The 19,522-nt window shown below is 44.0% G+C and overlaps 1 protein-coding gene across 10 annotated transcripts in view; it reads left to right on the plus strand.

Moving 5' to 3' along the window:
- NHSL1 (NHS like 1) overlaps positions 1–19,522 on the plus strand; it is a 187,300-nt gene that overhangs the window by 116,001 nt on the left and 51,777 nt on the right. For 8 of the 10 annotated variants that reach the window (XM_040598382.1, XM_040598372.1, XM_040598373.1 and 5 more), the window contains exon 2: positions 16,473–16,625. In XM_040598382.1, coding sequence (XP_040454316.1) covers positions 16,473–16,625 — 153 coding nt within the window. Of the gene's footprint in view, positions 1–13,650; positions 14,193–16,472; positions 16,626–19,522 lie in introns of those variants that run through there. The other 2 variants (XM_040598380.1, XM_040598381.1) reach the window with 2 other exon arrangements.

Here is a 19,522-nt window from a genome sequence, read left to right on the forward strand (position 1 = left end):
TGTGTAGTGTTTTTGGTAATTGGAGCAGGGAGCATCTGCTGTAACTATGGAGGTGCAGCAATGTAAGTGCAAATCCCCAAGTGAAACAGGTGAGATTGGAAAACTTGTGATTGAGGATGGTGGTTAATGGTAAACTGAACAGGCTCTTCAGTGCTTAATTTGATTAAAACTCGTGGGGTTTATGGATGGTGGTACAGTGCAGTTGCAGATCTTATTAGGAGATGCTTTATCTAGTGCAGTGAAGTCAATAAATGGTTTTGAGTGCTGAGAAAATCAGACTCAAACCAGATTAAAGCTGAAACACAGTGAGAAAAATGTGAAACTCCACAGAAAAGGTACAAGCATTTTAAGGGATGCCTTTATCAGCCTGGGTAATGGAGTCACACTAGCAATCAGAAACGGATTATGGCAGCGTTATCAAAATCCATTTTACTATGCCATGTTTCTTACTGTGTCCCACCCTCCCCCAGGCCAACACTTTGAGATGAAGTAATAAAAGGTAACCAGGTTTTATAGCTGCAGTGTATTTTCTCTGCTGGAGTTGTAGGGAAGCAAATTCTCTGATTAACAAGGCAGATACTCAAATCGTCCCTTCAGAAGCCCATTTTCCAGGACTATGAAGATTGGTGACTTCTACCCTTCTCCTGAATCAGGTTGTGCCTGTGCATGCTGGGTTATGGTGGTAGAGGGCTTCTGTGGCATTTAGCACACTTGCAGTGCTCCTGCAGCAGAAACCCTCCTGGTTACTTGTCTTTTCTTGTTAACTGCTACTAAATGTGAAAATCTTCAAAGGCTTCTGTGCCACTCCCTTATTTTTCCTGTGCCAACTGCTCCTCATGCAGTGTCCTTTCCCTTGTTTTTTCTCACACTATTGGGAAGCCAGAAGCTTCAATAAAGACCCCTTGGAAAGGTGTGATTGTTGCCTTGCAAATACTTTGATTTATCACGTATCATGTTTGATTCTTTGTGTATGGCATGTGCTGCCCCAGTTTGAATGTAGGTAACCTGCAGCACTGCTTTTGTTGAGCCCATGCTAGTTGGTAATGTGATGATTAAAACCAGTATATTGCCATTTACCTGGTGAGTATGATGACCTCTGTCTTGTGCTCAGAGGGAGCAATATGGGCTGAGCAGTGTCCCACTGGTGAGGGACAATCAGAAAAGGGCGTACAGCCTCCGCAGGGGGCACAGGCTTCCTCTGGGGACCCTGCACAGGCAAAGGCGTCTGGCTTCTGGATGGCAGCTCCTGTGGTGAGATCTGGGGGGGATCAGGCTGGCAGAGCTTCACTGCCACCTGCCTCAGCTCCTCTGCCTGCTGGGGGATCCGGGTTGTGTAGGTTTGCCAGTACTTAGAGCTGGTGCTGTGGTCCCTGTCCTGCCAGGATGCAGGGGTTTTGCTCCTGCTGTCAGCTCCCAAAGAGCTCAGGACTGTCCCTGAAATCACTTTGCCTCCATATGGCCCTAACGCCTTTGAAAGGAAGTGGTATTAAAAGTCTGATAGATTACAACAGATTTTTAGCTCTCTGTTGTTTCCCTGCCCTAATCCGATGACAAATCATTGAAAAATGTGTGTGCTGCTTGATCCTCAAGATTTTCAAACCTCTGCAGTTATGGATCAACTCTGCTTTTGTCTCTCATCCGGAGCCACTTGCACCATACTACAAGCTGTGGTACTTAAGTAAAAGCGCACTCATTCTGTGAAACACATCACTTCTTAACTCTCAGTTGTCTTGTGCAAACATCTTGGAGGTAAAGCAGACTTGCACTTTGCTGGCATTGCAGCTGTGGCAGCATATAGATCTGGCTTATTGATACCTGGTAGTGTTAATAAAAAGAGACATGTTTAAAATAATCCCAAATGCCAATAGGCTTAGTGACATTTAAGCATGAGTGATGCTGTCAGTTTATCCACAAACAAAAGTGGTACATCTTAATTTGTCTAATTACACTCTTAACATGCAGACCAGCTGCTGCTGTGAACAAAAGCAGTTGATCGCACCATTTTATTAATTGCATATTAATTGCTGCATTCATGTTAACCATATGGGAGACAGTGGAGTGGAGTGAAGGCTACTTAGCAGTGGAAAAAAGAAAATGAACTGGCAGAGTGGCCTCTTCAGAGGACAAATCTCAGAATGATAGGGTGCTTAGAGCTTGCTGATGTGATTTGATTTTTAGAAGGAATCTATTTTTCCCCCCCATGCTAGATTTTTTTATTTAAAAGTGAGAGGGATTTGAGTAGTGCCTTGCATGGTAACTGTATATTTGTGGAAGTACTGCTGTGCAGGTTGGTACTGCATTTGTTTGGTAATTTGCAGAAGGTAGCCTTGCTGGCATGTGGCCATCTGCCTTTGTCTGCCTGCTGTGCTGATGGATGCACCCACGCTGCCTGGAGTTGCTTCTTGTGGAAGCAAGGCTGCAAGACCCAAAAGGAGTACAAACCTTGCTGATTTTTATACTTACACCATTTTTCTGGAGGTATGTAGTCTTTTTTAGATAACAGTGGTAAGTCTTGCGCAGCACTGGGCTCCTTAGAGTGAAAACTAAAAACCTTGACACAGGTGGGTTAGCTGGTGTAGTATACCTAGAGCAAAAGGCAGATGGTAGTGGACTGGCTGCAGTGTGTGTCTGGCATCAGATTACCTTGTAGGACAGTGAATGATGCTCTTCCTGAAAGTGAAACTTTAGAAAGCTGCCCTCAACTTCTTTTTTTCTTTTTATTTTTGTGCCGTGTGAAGGCAGCAGCCACTCTCAGTGGATACGTGACAGGTCTGTCAGGCAGCAGATGCAGGTTGGGAGTACACATGCAGTGACTTCTCTCCTGTCACCCCCAGACTGACATTATCATGGTCTATAGAGCAGCTCCTTCAGCGGCACAGTGGGATGGCTGTCTCCTGCCTCTGGACAGCTGCTGGCCCGCAGGTGGGCACCCATAGGGGGAAAAATTATATGATACATGCAAAGGAAGCTTGCTGAAACAAGACCAAAAAAACCGCACCCAAGGTCTGCCTTGATCTGATTTGCTTTCTTCTCCCCTTCACACCTCTTTAGGAAGGTGAGCAAAGCCCCATGCTGGAATTTTTAAGCAAACGAAGGGGCAGCAGGTTCTGCAGGAGGAAAACCCAAGAGTGGCTCATTGCTTTCTTAGAGAGGAAGCAGTGAGCAAATTGCAGATTGAATAGAAATATGTCTAATTATGTGAAAGGAAGCGCAGGACTGGACCTGGAATATGCAATGATTTAGGGAACTCAGTCTCATCGGTTTATTAGATCTGCCTGCGAGGGTTTTCTAGAGTGAGTATTTCAACATTAAAGGCTTAGTCCCATCTCATTGCCAACAGATGGCATTTTGCTTGCATTTCCTGAATGTCTCAGAAGAGCTGGGATTCGGAGAGATTAGCTATTTTTTTTTAAAAAAAAGGGGGGGCGCACAGTCTTTGTTTTAATTAACAATTGTTAAAAAAACCCCACCCTAAAATCATTTTTCAAACTGTATTAAAAAGCACAAAAGGAGACACAAGGATTGCACCATTAAGGAATTACTAATAAGCAGTTGAAAGGTAGATTGGATCTGATCTATTCTGAGAATATGCATTGCAAAACAAAACAATAATGGTGACATTCTTATGCCTAAGCAGAAATTCAGGCAGAGAGGTTGTTTTCTTGGTTTTTTTTTTAATCAGAAAAATGCTTTAAGTGGCTCATTGCAATTACATCTCAATTGGTACTGTAATACACTGCAGTGGGATCTGGATTATGGGGATGATGCATGATTGGAAAGACACAGCTTGAATTTTGGATTGCAGGCGGTGCCTGCCATTACAGCAGTTACAGAAACAGTGCTTGACTTGTGAACTGACCAGTTTTGACTTGGAGTCATTGGGAGAGAATAAATGCAAAACCCCACTATGCCACTTCTCCAGTCACAGCAGAAGGGTACTTAATCAGCTTCCCCATGTCTTCTGTGTGCAGGCAGGCAGGCTGTGGCCTAACTATTACTAATTTAAAGGCTGAATTCCCCAAAGCACTGCTCGTGGCTGTTCAGCTTGTTTAGGCTGCAGCTCGTGGCTTTTGTTTGGAAACTGATTTTCAATATTCCAGGGACCATCTAGGCTACCAGCAAGGGCTTGTCCCTGTCAGCTGAGCACAAACTGTTATTGCTGGAGACTAGGCTTCTGGAGAAGAGAGAAAAACTTGTAAATACTGTTGTTGAAAGGCAAATTATCTAACGGTGGTGCCTTTTCTGTGGGAGTGCTCAGCTACCCACTCTGCGAGGGGTTAGTGGCCATGTGCTGCTCATCCCGAAGGTCTCATCCCCTATCCGTCTGATTTCAGATCTGAGCCGCGATGACTATGGGACAACTTTTCCTCCTCTGGTTCAGTGCTGTTATTTGTTTGTCCACTGTCCTTTGGGTGCTTTGACAAGGAGTTTAAGAACAGTGAAGTTTTACACACAAGAGCTGTGGAGCACTTTTGTCATTGCCCAAAAGCATCAACAGAGGTTTATAAAACCGTTTCTCTGCAATTCCGTGATCTGTTTCAGGGAAGGCTAATTAAACTTGTAGCTGGGTAGCGTGTCCAAAGCAGGTTTGGCACCTCTGCTAACTGAATGATCCCTCACAGTTGTTCTCTGCATCAACTTTTAATCAGCCCGGCCCTCCTCTTTTTTTGTTAGATGTTTGTCACAAACACGGTGGCATGACTAGACCAGGGACAGTAGGCTGTTGTTTGGTGGGTGTGAGCAGGTCCCCAAGCAGACGGTGGTAGCAATGTTAGGTTAAATAATTAATAGCATCAGAGAAAAAGACAGCCTTTTATGCCCAGTAGCTAAAGGTGAGCGCAAGGTTTTTTCCCTGTGTGTGATTCTAACCTTGTCCTCTTAGGTTTAATTGATCTAAAGAGGAGCAGGAGAAATATTTTCAAAGCCTGTATGAACACAGTTTAATTTTTTTTCATTTCTGGAGCAGGGTGTATGCTCTGTACAGAATATTAGATGTTGTGGAATGTGTCAGATACTTTTAATAGCCATGGTTTCAACTATGTTCTTCAGACCAGCCATGGTTTAAAAACAGAGATTTAAATTGAGTTCTGGTGGGCATCAGCTTAGGTAATTCCCTGGCATGGTAGCAAAGCAGGGATCCTATTCAATGATGCTTCTGTCTAACTCAAGTGGACTGGGATTGAAGTTTGCTCAATGTTGCATTGCAGCGTCCTTGAAGGGTGCCGAAGTCTACAACTGCTTGTATCATTACCCATAAAGATGGGAAAAAGGAGGTGCTGTTTCATGCATACTACATACTGCAGAAAAATTTTGGGGAAATATAGCTGTGGTTTTATTGATTGGTTTTCCTGAGGGTATAAACTTTATTCACACTGACAGTGTTATTGATTTCCCATGTCCTTCTTTACGTTGACCTTCTGCTCCAGGGGTCAGCCCTGCCTTGGAGCTGGCGGGAGTTTTCCCACCTGACTCTTCCAGACTGTTTTTAGATGGAGCTCCTCCTGTTTTCTCAATAACTTGCAATGTAAACCACTGCCCCCCTTCCAATTCTGTAATAGCACAAGCTGTCAGTAATTAGCGGTCCTCTGGACAAATCTGTAACCCAAAGCTGAATTTGGATTGTTGTGCATAGTTTAAAAATGCAGCCACTGGGATGTATGTTAGTTTTATCAACTATCTTGAGATGGCAGGATTGTTTGCTTAGTAGTAGAAACTACTTTGGCTTGTTCTTACTGTCTTCATAATAACAGCTACTGGGAAGTTTCAGGAGTGGCTGAGCTGGGCAGGACAGTTGATTGTTGCAAGCTTGTTGTCTGGGCTGGAAAACCCATGGTATTTTTGCACAGAAATTTATTTTTAGACTCTGCTTAGTTGTCTCCGTATTTGTTTGTATGGTGTCTCCAGTCTCTCTGATCAAGTGTTGGAAATCTCCAAGCTGCAGTGGATTTGCTGTTGGCAGGATGATATGTTTAGAAGCTCTTTCAGAAATATAGTGGTGGTTTTAGTGCAAGCAGTGTTGATCTAAATTGTGGATGCATGCTTGCGTTTCAGTTCAGACTTTCAGTCTCAAGAGTTCAAGTGAGAGTTCACCACTGGAAGCAAGTTACTCCGAAGACATGATGTCAGGTTACAGAGCATGTGATCTGTTTGGAGCTGAAGTGCAGGTGGTGGTGCCATAGCTGCACACTTTCAAAGGTTTTCAGATAAAAATAGTAAAAAAGCTTGAAGAAATATTTAAAACTAGCATCAGCTGTCTTAAGTTTTACACTTAAACTTCTACAGCTTTTCAAACTTCAACTCCTTCAACAAAATACAAACTTCTCTGCAGTTTATATTTTGTGCTAAGCAGGGAAATGGCAGGATACCAAAAGAGACATTTTTGCAATTAAAAATTGTCTCTTTCATTTTAAAGGTTGTATGTTAATCTCCTTGTCAGGTTACACCTTTACTGTTTGTTTGGTGCTCTGAAGTTCCCCAGCCACATCAGGGATTAACTGGTTTTTGTGTTTTTTTTTTTTTTCCCAAATACAAGAAAGGGTAGGTATCTACAGTAAGATCCTGTAGAAAAAGTAGGGATCTACTTCCTTCCCTTTCTGGCAGCAAATGGATGCAGAAATGGCAGACAATGCAGGACGAGAGAGAATCCACTTTTTGTGGATTACCTTTTGATGAAGTAGTTGGTGATGCCTGTTTGCTTAATGCCCCCTCTTACTTACTGAAACCTTCGCCACGGTGTTATGAATTGTGTTACTTGTTGTGCTCACTAGTGCTTTCTGAAGGTATTATGAATTATGTTACTTGTTGTGCTCACTAGTGCTTTCTGAAGATGTTCGGTGGCAAGGCACTTTTTTTCACAGTAGCATCATTTAAACTGCTAGATGCATTTTGCTAGCAATCCAAAGAAACTCAACTATTCAGCTGTTAAAGTTGACTGACTACAGCATGTTTTGAGGTTTGGTCTGCTCGATTGTGTATGATTAATAGCAGGGATGTTTGCATCTTTGACACTTTTAATCAAACGGGTGGTAACAAAATTTTGAGTTGGTATCCACATTATAAATTTTGAAAGTTCGACTGATTAGCAAGATTAGGAGGCTATCCTTTCATTTGGCTTTATTGAGAACTTCTAATAAGAAGATGCTGACCACACAAATATAATCTTAAAATTTTATTTCAAAATCGGTTGGTGTTTGATCACGTTTCAGATCCACGTGCTTATCACCAGCCAAAGACGTTCTCTGCAGATGCTGTGGGATAGATGTTGGTTCAGTTATTTCTTGAGGAGCTTAAAACAGGTTGCTGAACCCTGCAGCAACATAATTATTAGGTGACTGTTACATTGGCTCGATGCCTTACTTTAGTTTGGAGAACATTGTTTTTCAGGGCAGATTGTGCCATTATTTAATTGCAACATGCCCAGGTTTTCACATTTTGTCAAAAATCTTAGGGCTTCAGGGGCAATACCAAATGTCACAACTGATAAATCCATTTATTATTTGTGAACCTTTGCTTTTACTTATCATTTTACTATTGTGTTGTGCAGATAACATTTTCAGGTGAAGTTTTTGAAAGTTTCTAACTAAGAAACAGAACTTTGTTTTCAGGTTGCTGTGTGAGACAATGAGCAAGCACTTGGTGTTTGATTTTGGTATGTGCAGTTATATGATCGTATGATGACTGATATTTTCCAAGGAGATTAATTTTTTTATTTATAGATCGCAAAGTTCTTAGGAAACTAGAGGATATACTAGCCTAATCTTAAGAGAGGGTGTCTCCAAGCTTAAATGTGACTCACTCTGAGTTTTTTAAGAGTCAGCAGAAAGAAAAAAAAAAAGAATCCGCCAAGTCCTTATACCAGGGTAATCCATATATAAATAAAAGCATGCCAAAGACCAGTGTTGGGTGGGGAGATGGAGATAGGCTACAGGAATTCTTTCTGTGATCTTTAAATAAGTGAAATGAGTGTGTGGAGCATGTCTCCTTCAGGACACCCATAAGGAGAATGCAAACTGAGATTAGTTGAAGATATCTGTTGGATATTAGTGTGGATCCACAAATGCACAGCTGCCAAAGATGGAATTACAGGCTGAACAGGGAGATTGTTTGGGACAGAAGTTTAGAAATGGCATTTTTGCAGTCTCGTTTTGTTGGTTTCACTCTGAGTCCTACAGGATGAATCAATGAGAAGACTTACCTAAACTTGTCTGCCTGGTATTTTTTCCATCGCTAATTCAGAAGAGAAGTATCTTCTCTAGGGAGCATTATTGGGGCAAACAAGAGTCAAGATTTTGCAGACTAACTTTATTGCTGCAGCCGTTTTTTGATTGGTTCCTCAGGATAAGCCACAGCATAGGAGCATTGAGGTGGATTCGGAAATTAAATTGGGAATATTTCCTGGTGGCATTTTAAAAGGCTCTTCTTAGGGAGAGAGAAAAGTACTCTTCTGGGAGCTGATGTTGCCCCAGCCTGGGTTCAGGAGTAGCCAAAAGAAAAAGGATTGTGCCCTGCAATGTAAAACAAACCCGTGGAACAAAATTGCACATTCACTAAATGCTTTCTGTTCTCCTGCCTGCAGTTACAGTGTGTGGGGAGATGCTCTAACTAAAGAAACTGCTGCTTTGTCTGCAGGCAGCCCTGCCCAAATGCTCCCTTTTCTCTCTGGTGATGTGTTTGCATGATAGAGGATCCTGTGGAAAGATGTTTTGAATTGTCAAAGGAATGAATTAGCTTTATTGTGCTGTGACCTAAATAGGATCATCAGATCAATCAGTCTGCTGCTTTTCTGTCCTCTCTGGCTTAGGTTGTACTGCTTCTCCTTCTCATCTTCCTCCCTCTTGCCCCTGCCCCCGCCGGGCAGCCCCTTTCCCGAAGCCTGCAGCCATAATCCCTTATGAGACGAATAAAGGAGGGCACTGCCGGGGAACCCTCGTTAAAGCAATACCTGCTCCCTAATTGCCTGCGCAGGGACAGGCTGAGCCCCCGGCTCCCCTGCCAGTCCGCTGGGGCACGGGCCCTTCTTGGCTTTTTGTTGCAGTGCCTTTGGGATAAAATACTTTTTCTCCTTTGTTCCCTCTCCTCCAGGCATTCTCCTCCTCCTCCTCCTCTTCCTCCTGATCCCAGGTTTAATGAATTGCAATTTCTCAGTAGCCGGGGAAGTATCGCGCTTCACCGAGGCTGAGGTTGCCTTGAAAGAGGCCATTGTCAGCGAGCCGGGCTGGAGACAGGAGGGCAGCCGAGTGCCCCGCCGCCTGGGACTGCCTTTGTGGGCCGAGCACTTTTGTTCTCCTGAAAGATGCCGGGACTGGCTCAGAGGGAGGGAGAAACCCCTTCTGACCATAAATTACTGACTCCCGTGGGCTGCGGGGATGGCTTTGGCTCCATTTAAGCACCAGCAAGTGGTTGACAGCATGGGTGAAGGTGGCCAGAACAGGCATAAAGCTTGGGCACGAGTTTTGAAAACACTTGAGGCATTTGGCCTCAGGTACTTGATGTTTCTTAATGATGGAAGTTTTGCCTGGATGTGAAGGTGCAGCTTTCAAGGCCGGGTGGTGTTGGTCTGAGCCAGGCAGGAGCCTTGTGACCTGCAGGAAGGCGTTTGTAACCCTCCTTGGCTTCATGCTGACCCTGCAGATGCCTGGGTGCCTCTGTGCAGCTCAGGGAAGGGGTGCTCAGGGGTAAGTTCCATAGCTGCTCCCCTCTGGACACTGCAGCTTCTTGGAGGGGGCAAATGGGGGTGTCAGGGAGCCATCCCATGCACATCCTACACAGACCCATCCCTGCAGACATGCTGGAAACCACTGCCCTCCAACAGCTTCTTTCCCACGCATCCCCATGCAAGCTGTTGGAGGGTGGCACAGTGGAAACTTACTTCGAGCGAGTGATTGACGTGCCCATAAAAAGCAAAGGCATTGATTTAATTGTTTTGGCTACATCTGCTGGCCAATGTTTCTGCTTTCCCTTTTGCTTATTGAACACACTTTCATTGGAAAAGCTCTTACAGAGCAGTTCACAGCTCAGTTGTATGGTTTTACTTTTCCTTTCCTCTTAAAACACCTTCAGTGCTGTACAGTTGTTTAATGAAGGATTTTTCCATTGTGTGAATAAAGTTGCTAAGGCTTACAACTTAAACTTTGGGTTTTGAGATGATGTTACATGTTCGTAGTTCAATGCATTGTTCTTTCATGAACTTGGTATGTGCGCTGGGTTTGCCTCTCCATGAAAATAAGTGGTAAAATTTGTCTTGATTTGTGTGAGGGAGCAGGAATGGGTTCCTTTATTCTTTTCCTTGATATTTTTTTTTTCTTAACTAAGTACTTTCTAAATTTTGTGCTGCACATGTGTGTATAGGTTAATGAGTGGCAGTAGGAAGGAGAACAGTTGATTCTCACAGATTTGTTAGTGCCCTGACAGACAGCTGCCACTGGGGCTGCTGCTCCAGCTGTGGTTACAAACAACCCAAGAACATCCCTTCTCAGCATTTGTGTTTTCATAAAGCTTCAACTTCTTCGACAGATCTTGTGCGCTGGTGCAAGGTTCAGGGCACTGGTTGTGAATGGGGGCTGGACTGGAGAGCTCCCCTCCCCCAGGGGCTGGCTTGAAATACTTTCGTGGAAGCCAGATATTTCCAGATTGTTTCACAGGCACTGATGTTTTATGTTGCTGTGAATGTGGAGGGGTGGTTGTCCCAGATGGCGGTCGCAGAGCAGGTCAGCTGGAAAGCCCCTCCAAATAGAGGAGAAAGCAGAGAGGAGTGAAGGAGCGGCTGCAGCGCTTCAGGCACACCGTGCACAAGCAGCCGCTCACATTTGCTTCTCTTCTGGATGTACATGGCCTCTTCTAGAAATTAAAATCAGTTTAACCACTCAGGGATTAAAAATCGTTATAATGTGAACTAAAAAAAGACACAGTTTTGTGAATGAGTGTTATACATCTGTGATTTTGAACATGCTGTTTGGCACTGTGTCTTGGGCCTCTCATTTTCTTTGCTTCAATCTCTGACTTGTTAGTAATGGAGGAGTTTCTTCTGGGCTGAACTTTGTAATCTAAGGTAACAACCTTTTTGGTAAGAAGTGAGAATTAGTGTTTGCTGAAAATCTTTGCTATATTTCCTGCATTTCTTGTGATAGTATCCTTGTGTGGTGGTAAGTGAGTGTGATCTCTGCTTGTAAGGATGCGGAAACTGAGGCGGTGGGTTAATATTAACTTGCCCAAGGTGAAGTAGGAAGTGTGCCACAGAGCAAGGTCTTCTCAGTCTGCTACCTGTCTCTTGAGTCATTTGCTTTTACAGAACTGATACCATGGTGTGTGCAAACCTACTGTTAATGCAGGATTTATCCAGCTTTAACAAACTTTTTAATTTTTTTTCTATCAAGGTAATTCTAGGTGAGGGTTTTTTTTGTTGTTTGGTGGGGTTTTTTTTGTGGTGTTGTCTGCTGCATTGGCAATGTTGGAGGCTGAAGTCCTTTATCTATTTGCATAGTGACTACAGTATAAATTTTCTCAAACTGCCCTGTCTTTTCCTTTTCTCAATGGTAGAGAGGCAGGGTGAAGAAAAGCGTGCTTCCAGCTCTGAGAGAACTGCCATTAGAAGCCAATTGCAGTGACAGGGAGAGCATTTTTAAATGGATTGAGGCAATGTGCTGAATTTCATGGAAGCCAATGGGTTTGGTTCAAGTGAGGAAGAGGCTTTGGTCATTGCATCGCGCTAGATCCACAGATACAAATACCGAACTAGTGTTTCCTTTGGGGTATCCCCTGAGAGCCACTTCTGATGTTTGATCTCTTTATGAGCATGACCTGAGGGAAGGTGGAAGCAAAGAGCAGGGAGGATGAAAGGCAGATACCATCTTCTGCATTGTTTGTTACTGGGTTTGAATAGCTGCCTCCATACTGGAGATCAGGGCTAGAGGACAGCAATCAAGTGCTTGTTCTCAGGCAGGAGAAATGCTTCAGGGTGGGTTGAGGATCCAGTAACAAAGAGCAGCACTGCCCTTGGCACACATTGCAGACCTTGGTGAAAGGGGGAAGGGCTGGCTGTCTGAGCCGTCCAGAGTACCCAGGATCACGTTGATACAAGGAGGTTGTCCCTGAAAAGGGAGCAAAGTATTGCATCCCAGGGCTTGCAAGCCTTTCTGAGGTGCTGTGAAGACCTGGGTGAGAGTCTGTCTCACTTCCAGTAGCCCAGTCCTCCTCATATACTAGCCTGAAACTGCACCTTCCCCTGTGCAAATACATGGTAGCTCCTCTTTCCACTTACAAAGCCACTTTCTACATCCTAAAAAAGATCAACACCATACTAAAAACTTTGTGGGTTGGCTCTCGAATGGCAATGCTCCTGGAGGTAGAAATGTAGTCATTTTGCATTTGCCTTCAGAGTGTGTCCAGCAAGTGTGCATTTAAAGGGGTTTTAATAATGTATGGGTAATGGCAAATTCCTAACAGGTGTATTACCGTGTATGTGATTATTTTTTTTTAAAAACAACACTAAATAATTATCTTGTTACACAAAAAATGACCCCCTGGCATCAAACTCTGATACTGTGCTTGATGGGAATCAATGCAAAAGCAGAGGTGCCTTCCCCACCGTTGCTGCCATGGCACTGTGATCTTTGGTCCCTTTGACAGAAGTGAGCCAGGCAAAATGTCTCTTGGACCAGCAGCTGCTGGAGAGACCTGATGCTAATGGCATTTTTTATGTCAACCCCACTTTGCAATTGTAAAATCTCTGGATTACTGATAAAATACTGATAATAGTATGTGTTCAGACAATGATGGGGAAGCATTGTTTACTGTCTGTTCTACACAGTACTGAGTCTCAGCCGATGAAACTGGGAGTGAAGTTCCGTGGAGCATGTGCTTCTTACGTGCTGCACAACAGGGGCCGGATCCTGCTGCAGCTTTGGGGTCAGTCTAAGCCCCCTGCTGCTGGCATTTTTCTTTTTCCTGAGGAAAAAAAATCCTTCTCATTGTTAACCCGAGGGGGCTTCCTAAGCCTGCTTTGTGAGGGAGGGCTTGCTTCTTGAGCCTGAACATTGTGCAAAGGGCATGCCCTGCGGAGCACATTCATTTGGTGCTTAGCGTTTTCTCTTTAACTTCTGCAAAACTGCCGTGCATTCCTAGGAAGGATGACTGTGAACCTCTGTACAGTATTTTTTTTTTTTTAAGACGTGAGGATATAATGTGCATCTCAGAAAGCTGGGCTATTTCATCTCAGTGCACATGTTGCATTTGATGAGTAACAGGTTCTCTATTAGCCAGAAATAACTCGATTTTGTTTTCCATGTATCTGGTCTGAGATGACGCTAACAAGAATAAATTAGGAGTATTACTGAATGAAATTCAATATGTAAAATTAGTGGTCCGATGTCACAGGCAGTGGGGAGCAGTGGGGCTGGGAGGCGAGGCGCTGCAGGGCCGAGGCTGCGCGTTCACAGCGCGGCTCTTTTGGCCCTTAATAAAGTGAGAGCGAGAGGGTAAAAATAAAATAAAAAAAGGGGGCGGGGGGCGGGAGAAGAGGGGGAAGGATGGGAGCGCTGGGAAAGCAGGGCATCCTGATTTGCACGAAAATGCAACTCTCATTTGCAACTGGAAGGAGGCTGGAGGGCAGCGGCTGTGGCCGGAGGGCGGGGGAAGGTGCGGGCATCGCCCCCTGCTCGGCGGCGGCGCGGCGGGGGGCGGGCGGCACCTGCACCCCGCGCCGCCCGCAGGAGCCGGGCTTCCCGGAGGAGCCAGCCTTAGAGGGCGGTGGAAAGGATGCGGAGCACAACGGAGGAAATGTGCATGGCTAGCAAGAAAGCTCGATTTTTGTTCCCGTGCAAACGTGCATAACAATTAACTTTTTTTTCCCCCATCTCCTCCTGTTTTGCATGTTGAAGCTGGCTGTTTTCAGCCCACAAGGCTGCCTGTGAGGAGGGGAAATTCAGGCTAAAGAACTGTAAATGATCTCGTGCATCAGGAAGATTAGACAGATATAAAGTGGTTTCAGGAGAGAAAGGAGGAGGGGAGAAAGAAGCCTGAAGAAGAGAGGTTTGGTGTGCGGAGTTGGAACAGGATAAGTCTGGAAAACAGTCACCTTCCCGCAGCTCCTCCTTTCTATGGGATTTGAACTCCAGGATCGCAGTTCAGCACCTTGAAAATGGTGGTTTTCATCAACACAAAGCTTAAATCTCTCATGAAACTTTTCAAGAGAAAGAGTAAGTAGTTGTGCGTGCTCGCTGATCTTCCGGGAGGCAACCCAGTCCTGCAGGAAAGTGTGATTCCCTTCGGCTTTGCTCCTGCTTTCCTGAAGCCTCGTCCGAAGTTTATCTCACTCTCTTAGCCACTCGATTTGTTGTAGTGTGCAGAGGCAGCCTTGTGAGGTGCTTTTGGACCTCTGCTTTGGGATACTGGGTTGCTTTTGAAGTCCTTCCTCGCAGTGGTTTTGAAGGAGCCAGACTTCCCTGTGTGAAGCGAGCAGCCCGGTGACAAGGCAGAGGGTGCTGGTGTCACCTGCTGCCCAGCACAGTTGTCCCGCTGGGTGCTGGGGCACCCTCCCAGCCCGGTCCGGTTTCTGTCCCTGCTGCTGCAGCTGCTCAGCAAGTGCATGGGTAGCTGTGGGCTTGTATCTCAGATATATCTATATAAAGCTTGTTCTGAGCCAAGTGTTGTTTTTTAAAGATGCCGTAGTTTCAGAATGGCTTTTAAAATCCCGATTCTTCATTTAATTCATTAAGATAGACAAGTTGCACTAGAGAGAGTACTTGGGAAATGTGTGTCGACTGGTTTTGATGATCATCGCTCTGAGCAGGAAACTTTAATTTTGGTATTTTGGGACTACAGTGGACAGGGGGCTTGGCAGCTGGTGTTGCCCTCCTCCTCTTCCTCCCCCGCCCCCTACTCAGCTAGGGAATGGCGAGGGGCGCTTTTCAGGCAGATCATTGACCATACCTGTCACTTTTTATGTAATACTGGAGTGATTGATGTTGTGACCAGGTAGGTGGTGACTTGTCAGTTTGTCATGATTTAGGTTTGACCTCTGGTTAGCAAGGATGAGAAGCGCAGGCACAGACTCTGTCAGCCAGTATGCCTAAAAGAGAGGAGAAGATGCAGGACCAAGGCACCTCAGAGATGAAGAGACCAGTCAAAAGTCTTCAAAAACCTTTTTCGAGGTCTGATACTAATCTAAAAAAAATGAAGAAAGGGAGTTAAGAACCCCCCGCCCCAAGTTTTTTAGGGGCAAAACAGGCATTGAGCATTAGGCTGTAGACAGGTTTTGAAATGAAAGGGCATAGCTTATTTTCTTTAACTAGTACCGATTACTTCCATCTGAAGTGATTCTGGCAGATGCACAGTGGTGTTAGGGAAAGTCGTTTTTCAGATGACAGGAGGCTGTTGCCTTCATTTTGCTTCTCAGTTTACACACCTCTTCTGCTATCACAGAGGCATCAGACAAGCTTCACGAAGTGATGCTACAGGCAGCGCAGCAGCAAGCAGTGCCCAGGCAGCAAGGAAAGCACAGGGAAGGTGCAGAGCTGGCGGGCAGGTGCTTGGGAGGCAGCACAGCTGCAGTGCCTTTTTCTGCTTTGGAGTGCTAAAATCGAGGATGTGCAGCACGCTGGATAGAGGCCAAAGGGTGCCTGGGGGATCACAACATATGACCCCCAACTGCCCTTTTCCTGTTTACAGGGTGGAGGGATAATGCCATTCAACTGCAGAAGTTTTTATTGATGATGAACTTTAAACAAAAGGTAATGGCTGTCTCCTGGGAAGCGTAAAGGATAAATGAATCTTAGCAATATGTGCTTTGGCTGATTCATTATTAGATTGTCTGTAGGAACTTTGAACTTGAGCAAGGTCTGTATTTTATTTTCATGTGTGTATTGGCTGAGAAGAGGTGGCCAGAGCAGTCCCTCTTCAGTACTGTTGTGCACTGAGCACTGCTTGCCCACGGAATTGCTGTTGTCCAAATAGTCTTTCCACTTAGAGTAATGGAAAGTAGTTAATTTGTCAGCTTCACTGGAATCTTTGTTCCTGGTTTGAGTGAGCGTGAGGTCAGAGAAGGTTATTTCCTGACACAAATGAACCTGTTGTAATCTTTCATGGCGACTGTCATATTCCCAGGGTCACCTCTGAGCAAAAGGGAACTATCCTGCAATGCACAGCACCTGGCAGGATCAGGGGACAGGACATTTATCTTGTTCGTGAAGACTTGGGAGCTAGAGGAGGGAAAACAAGAGTTGCAAGTTCAGAGTAAATACAACAGCAAGTATAAACATGGGAAGAGGGAAAGGTGTTTCCTACATAACATAAATTGAGATTATAAATAAGAGAAGTGGTTTTAACTGTCATGGAAGTGAGGTTCTAGGGAGTGTTTTGATGGAACTACAGTGGCAAGCAATCTTTTTTAAGATGGTGCACATCAAACTTGTGTGTGGAGTTTCATGACACAGCTATCTAGAATAACATTTAATTTTCTTACTGTTGTTTTGCTGCAGCTGTTTCCAACCTCGATGAAGAGAGTAGATGGACTGTGCACTACACTGCTCCATGGCACCAGCAGGAAAATGTCTTCCTGCCGTCTTCTAGACCACCTTGTGTGGAGGACCTGCACCGACAAGCCAAGCTGAACCTCAAGTCAGTACTGAGAGGTAAGATCCTGCTGCTGACACAAATGTGTCTGGGACAGTAGTTTTTGCCACAGTCTTTGCAAACATATTCAAATTGCAGGCTTTGGAGGAAGTTTATTTGTTTTTCTGCCTGCAGCACATCAGGAACATCAGTGGTATTTACCCCCTCAAACGCAGGGATAGGGCAAAAATGCTTTTGCTATCAGGAGACAAGGAAATGTGTTACCTGGCAGAGCACTCTAGAATGGAAAAGGGGAAAACCTTGTGTGTTTTGGCAATTTCCATTTAGTCTTTGGAATGTTTCCATAATGGTACCTTCAATTTCAGTAAGTCCTGAGTTACTCCGTGTACACTTTAGTGCAAGTACCACATCAGAGGTGTTTTATTTGGTGATGTCTGTTGTTGCTGTACAGGGTCATTTGCAGGGATGTGGCTAATTGTGAGAGATCAGAAAAGGCACTGAGAGCAGAGATGGGAAACAGGGAACAGGGCAGTCACAGGGGCCCTTTCAGTAATGGAAGTGCTTTCTTCAGAAGGGTGTAGCATATTTTTAAGGACCTCTTTTACCCTTAGTACCTTCACTGGCTGTACCCGTATGGTCTGGCATGGGAGGCAGTGTGTTCTGTTAGTGCAGCCATGAGGTCAGAGACAGGCAGCCAGAGGGGACACTGCAGAACATCTCTCCCTGAGTCAGAAGTTTAAAATTACAGCTTAACTTCTGTGTTCAGGAAATGGTTAACTTAGATTTTTCTTTACATCAGCTATTTAACAAAGAGGGTTACCCTGCAAAGAACCAACTCGTTTCAAGTCTCTTTGTTTCAGCAGGAACCACAGGTACTTGATACCTGGCAGAGTTAACCTGATTTAAAAGAACATTGAAATTTTTGTTTGTTTAACATGACATTTCTTCTTTTTAAATGTGCAGAAAACTTCATTTTGTATGCCTGAATAGATAAGTGTTTGGCTGCCATGTTTTATTTCTCTTGACATTTCTGCAGGTAATTGATTTTCACCATCTCTTACTAGATGCTTTTTGTTATGATTTAATAGGGGAGTCTTGGCAGCCGGTGTTATTAAAGCACATGCATGGCTCAGCAGATAGCCTGTGTGTCCCCTATACTTACTACTGGATAATACATTTGTGCAGCCCTTTAGCCTTGAAATGTTTACTGTTCCTTTGCAGGTACACTTCCCAGTTCGTTACAAAAGAAAAATATTTGCGTGCTTTAGATTAAAAAGAATACTGCTTTTGGTTAGCTTTTCATAAACTTTTACTCATTCTTCTATTTTTCTGTTCTCTGAGACTATTATAAAAAACTGCATAGGCTAAAATGCTGCTCTGATTTTCTTGTGTTCTATCATAAATGTATCTACTGCAGTTTCATCTTCTGTATTAGTGAATTTATATCTGATACATTTGTGTGAAACTTCCTCCAGATTACACATCTGAAGTCATTTTGGTCTGCTGGGATTTTTCTCTAGAGCTGCTGCTCTTTATAAAACAAAAGCTATTCAGTACTAATACAAATTACCAGTTAACCATTTGTATTAAATAAACTGGCTTGTGCACATGATGTAGGACTGCTTGGTAGTGAAGTGAATTTCAGTTTCATGCTTTCAGGGTGGTCACTGAGAGAGAGAAGGAACCGTAGTGCCTTCACCAGACCTCAAGCTGCTGACATAGTTAACAAAACTCTGCTGTTTATTTATTTACTTATTTTACCACAGCCTCTTTCCCTGGGCCATGTTTATTCTCTTAAGAGTAGTTTTAAAGTAACTCCTTGCTCTGGCCTGTAGCTGTCCTGAGTAGCTACAGCATGAATGTAACACCATTTTCAGTAATTTCATTCTTGCCTGTAGGGGCTTTGAGTAGTTAGAGAGGCACTGACTGAAGATTTATCTGTTTTACTCTGCTGCTGCTTCACAAGCGCTGTGAAATCAGGAAGATGCCAGTGGACATTTGGAGGATTGGGTTAACAGTTCTGTAGCTAACACTGAGTTTCATTTAGTGGACAAGTGCTGTTGTAATTGTGACACATTTGTGACAGCTGCTGAACGGCTTTTCCACCCATTGCTTTGGAAAAGACACGTTTCCCAAAGCTTCTTAACAGGTAGGAAGGAAAAACAGTGCTATGTGATTACAGCACAGAAGACCTTGAAGAAAAGTATTCTCATAAGAAGCACCATTGGGCTATCATTCTTTAATTCTGCATTTCTTGGCCTCATGATGAACCTTGCATTTTGACATCTTTTTGGTATTTCACATTCATTGGTTGAGGTGAAGCATGGGGCAGGAGAACGTCTGTATGGGACGCAACCTGCTGCATGGATGGTGGGGAATGAACAGTGTTGGATGACAAGGTGTGCTGTACTCTGTGCAGGAAACAGTGGTGTGAATCCCCCTGTTCTCCAGAAAGTGTTTGCACAAACTGGAAAGGAGTAGAACAAAAGCAAAATTATTTTTTTCTTTGTGTTAAGTTGGAGATGAAGTAGTGGACATGTATAGCAGTGGAGAAATACTTATGTTTGGTAATAGGGGAAACTTCCTTGCAGTAAAGATACTGAAGCACTGAAATACATTTTGGAGGCTATGAAATCATTTTAAGTATAGGTGAGAGAAACAGCACCTATAAATTGTTTTTGTATGTTTAATTCTACCTTTAGAGGAAGTTGGGAAGGGAAAGAGAACCTCTTGTGGTCCCCTCAAACCTCATAATGTGGTCAGGGCTAAACTAGTAGCTATAGTTCAGAGCATTAAAATACATCTGTAAGTTTTCCAGTCCTGTTCTTGTTCAGCTTATGAGATCTGAAATTGCTGGTACATAGCAACTTGATTGCAGACTATTAATTTGTTACTGCATTCGTTGCGCCCTCAGTGAATGGAAAAGTAAGTATAAAACTTAGGTGACAAATAGTAA

This window comes from Falco naumanni, chromosome 6 (assembly GCF_017639655.2).
Source record: "Falco naumanni isolate bFalNau1 chromosome 6, bFalNau1.pat, whole genome shotgun sequence".
Classification (NCBI taxonomy): domain Eukaryota; kingdom Metazoa; phylum Chordata; class Aves; order Falconiformes; family Falconidae; genus Falco; species Falco naumanni.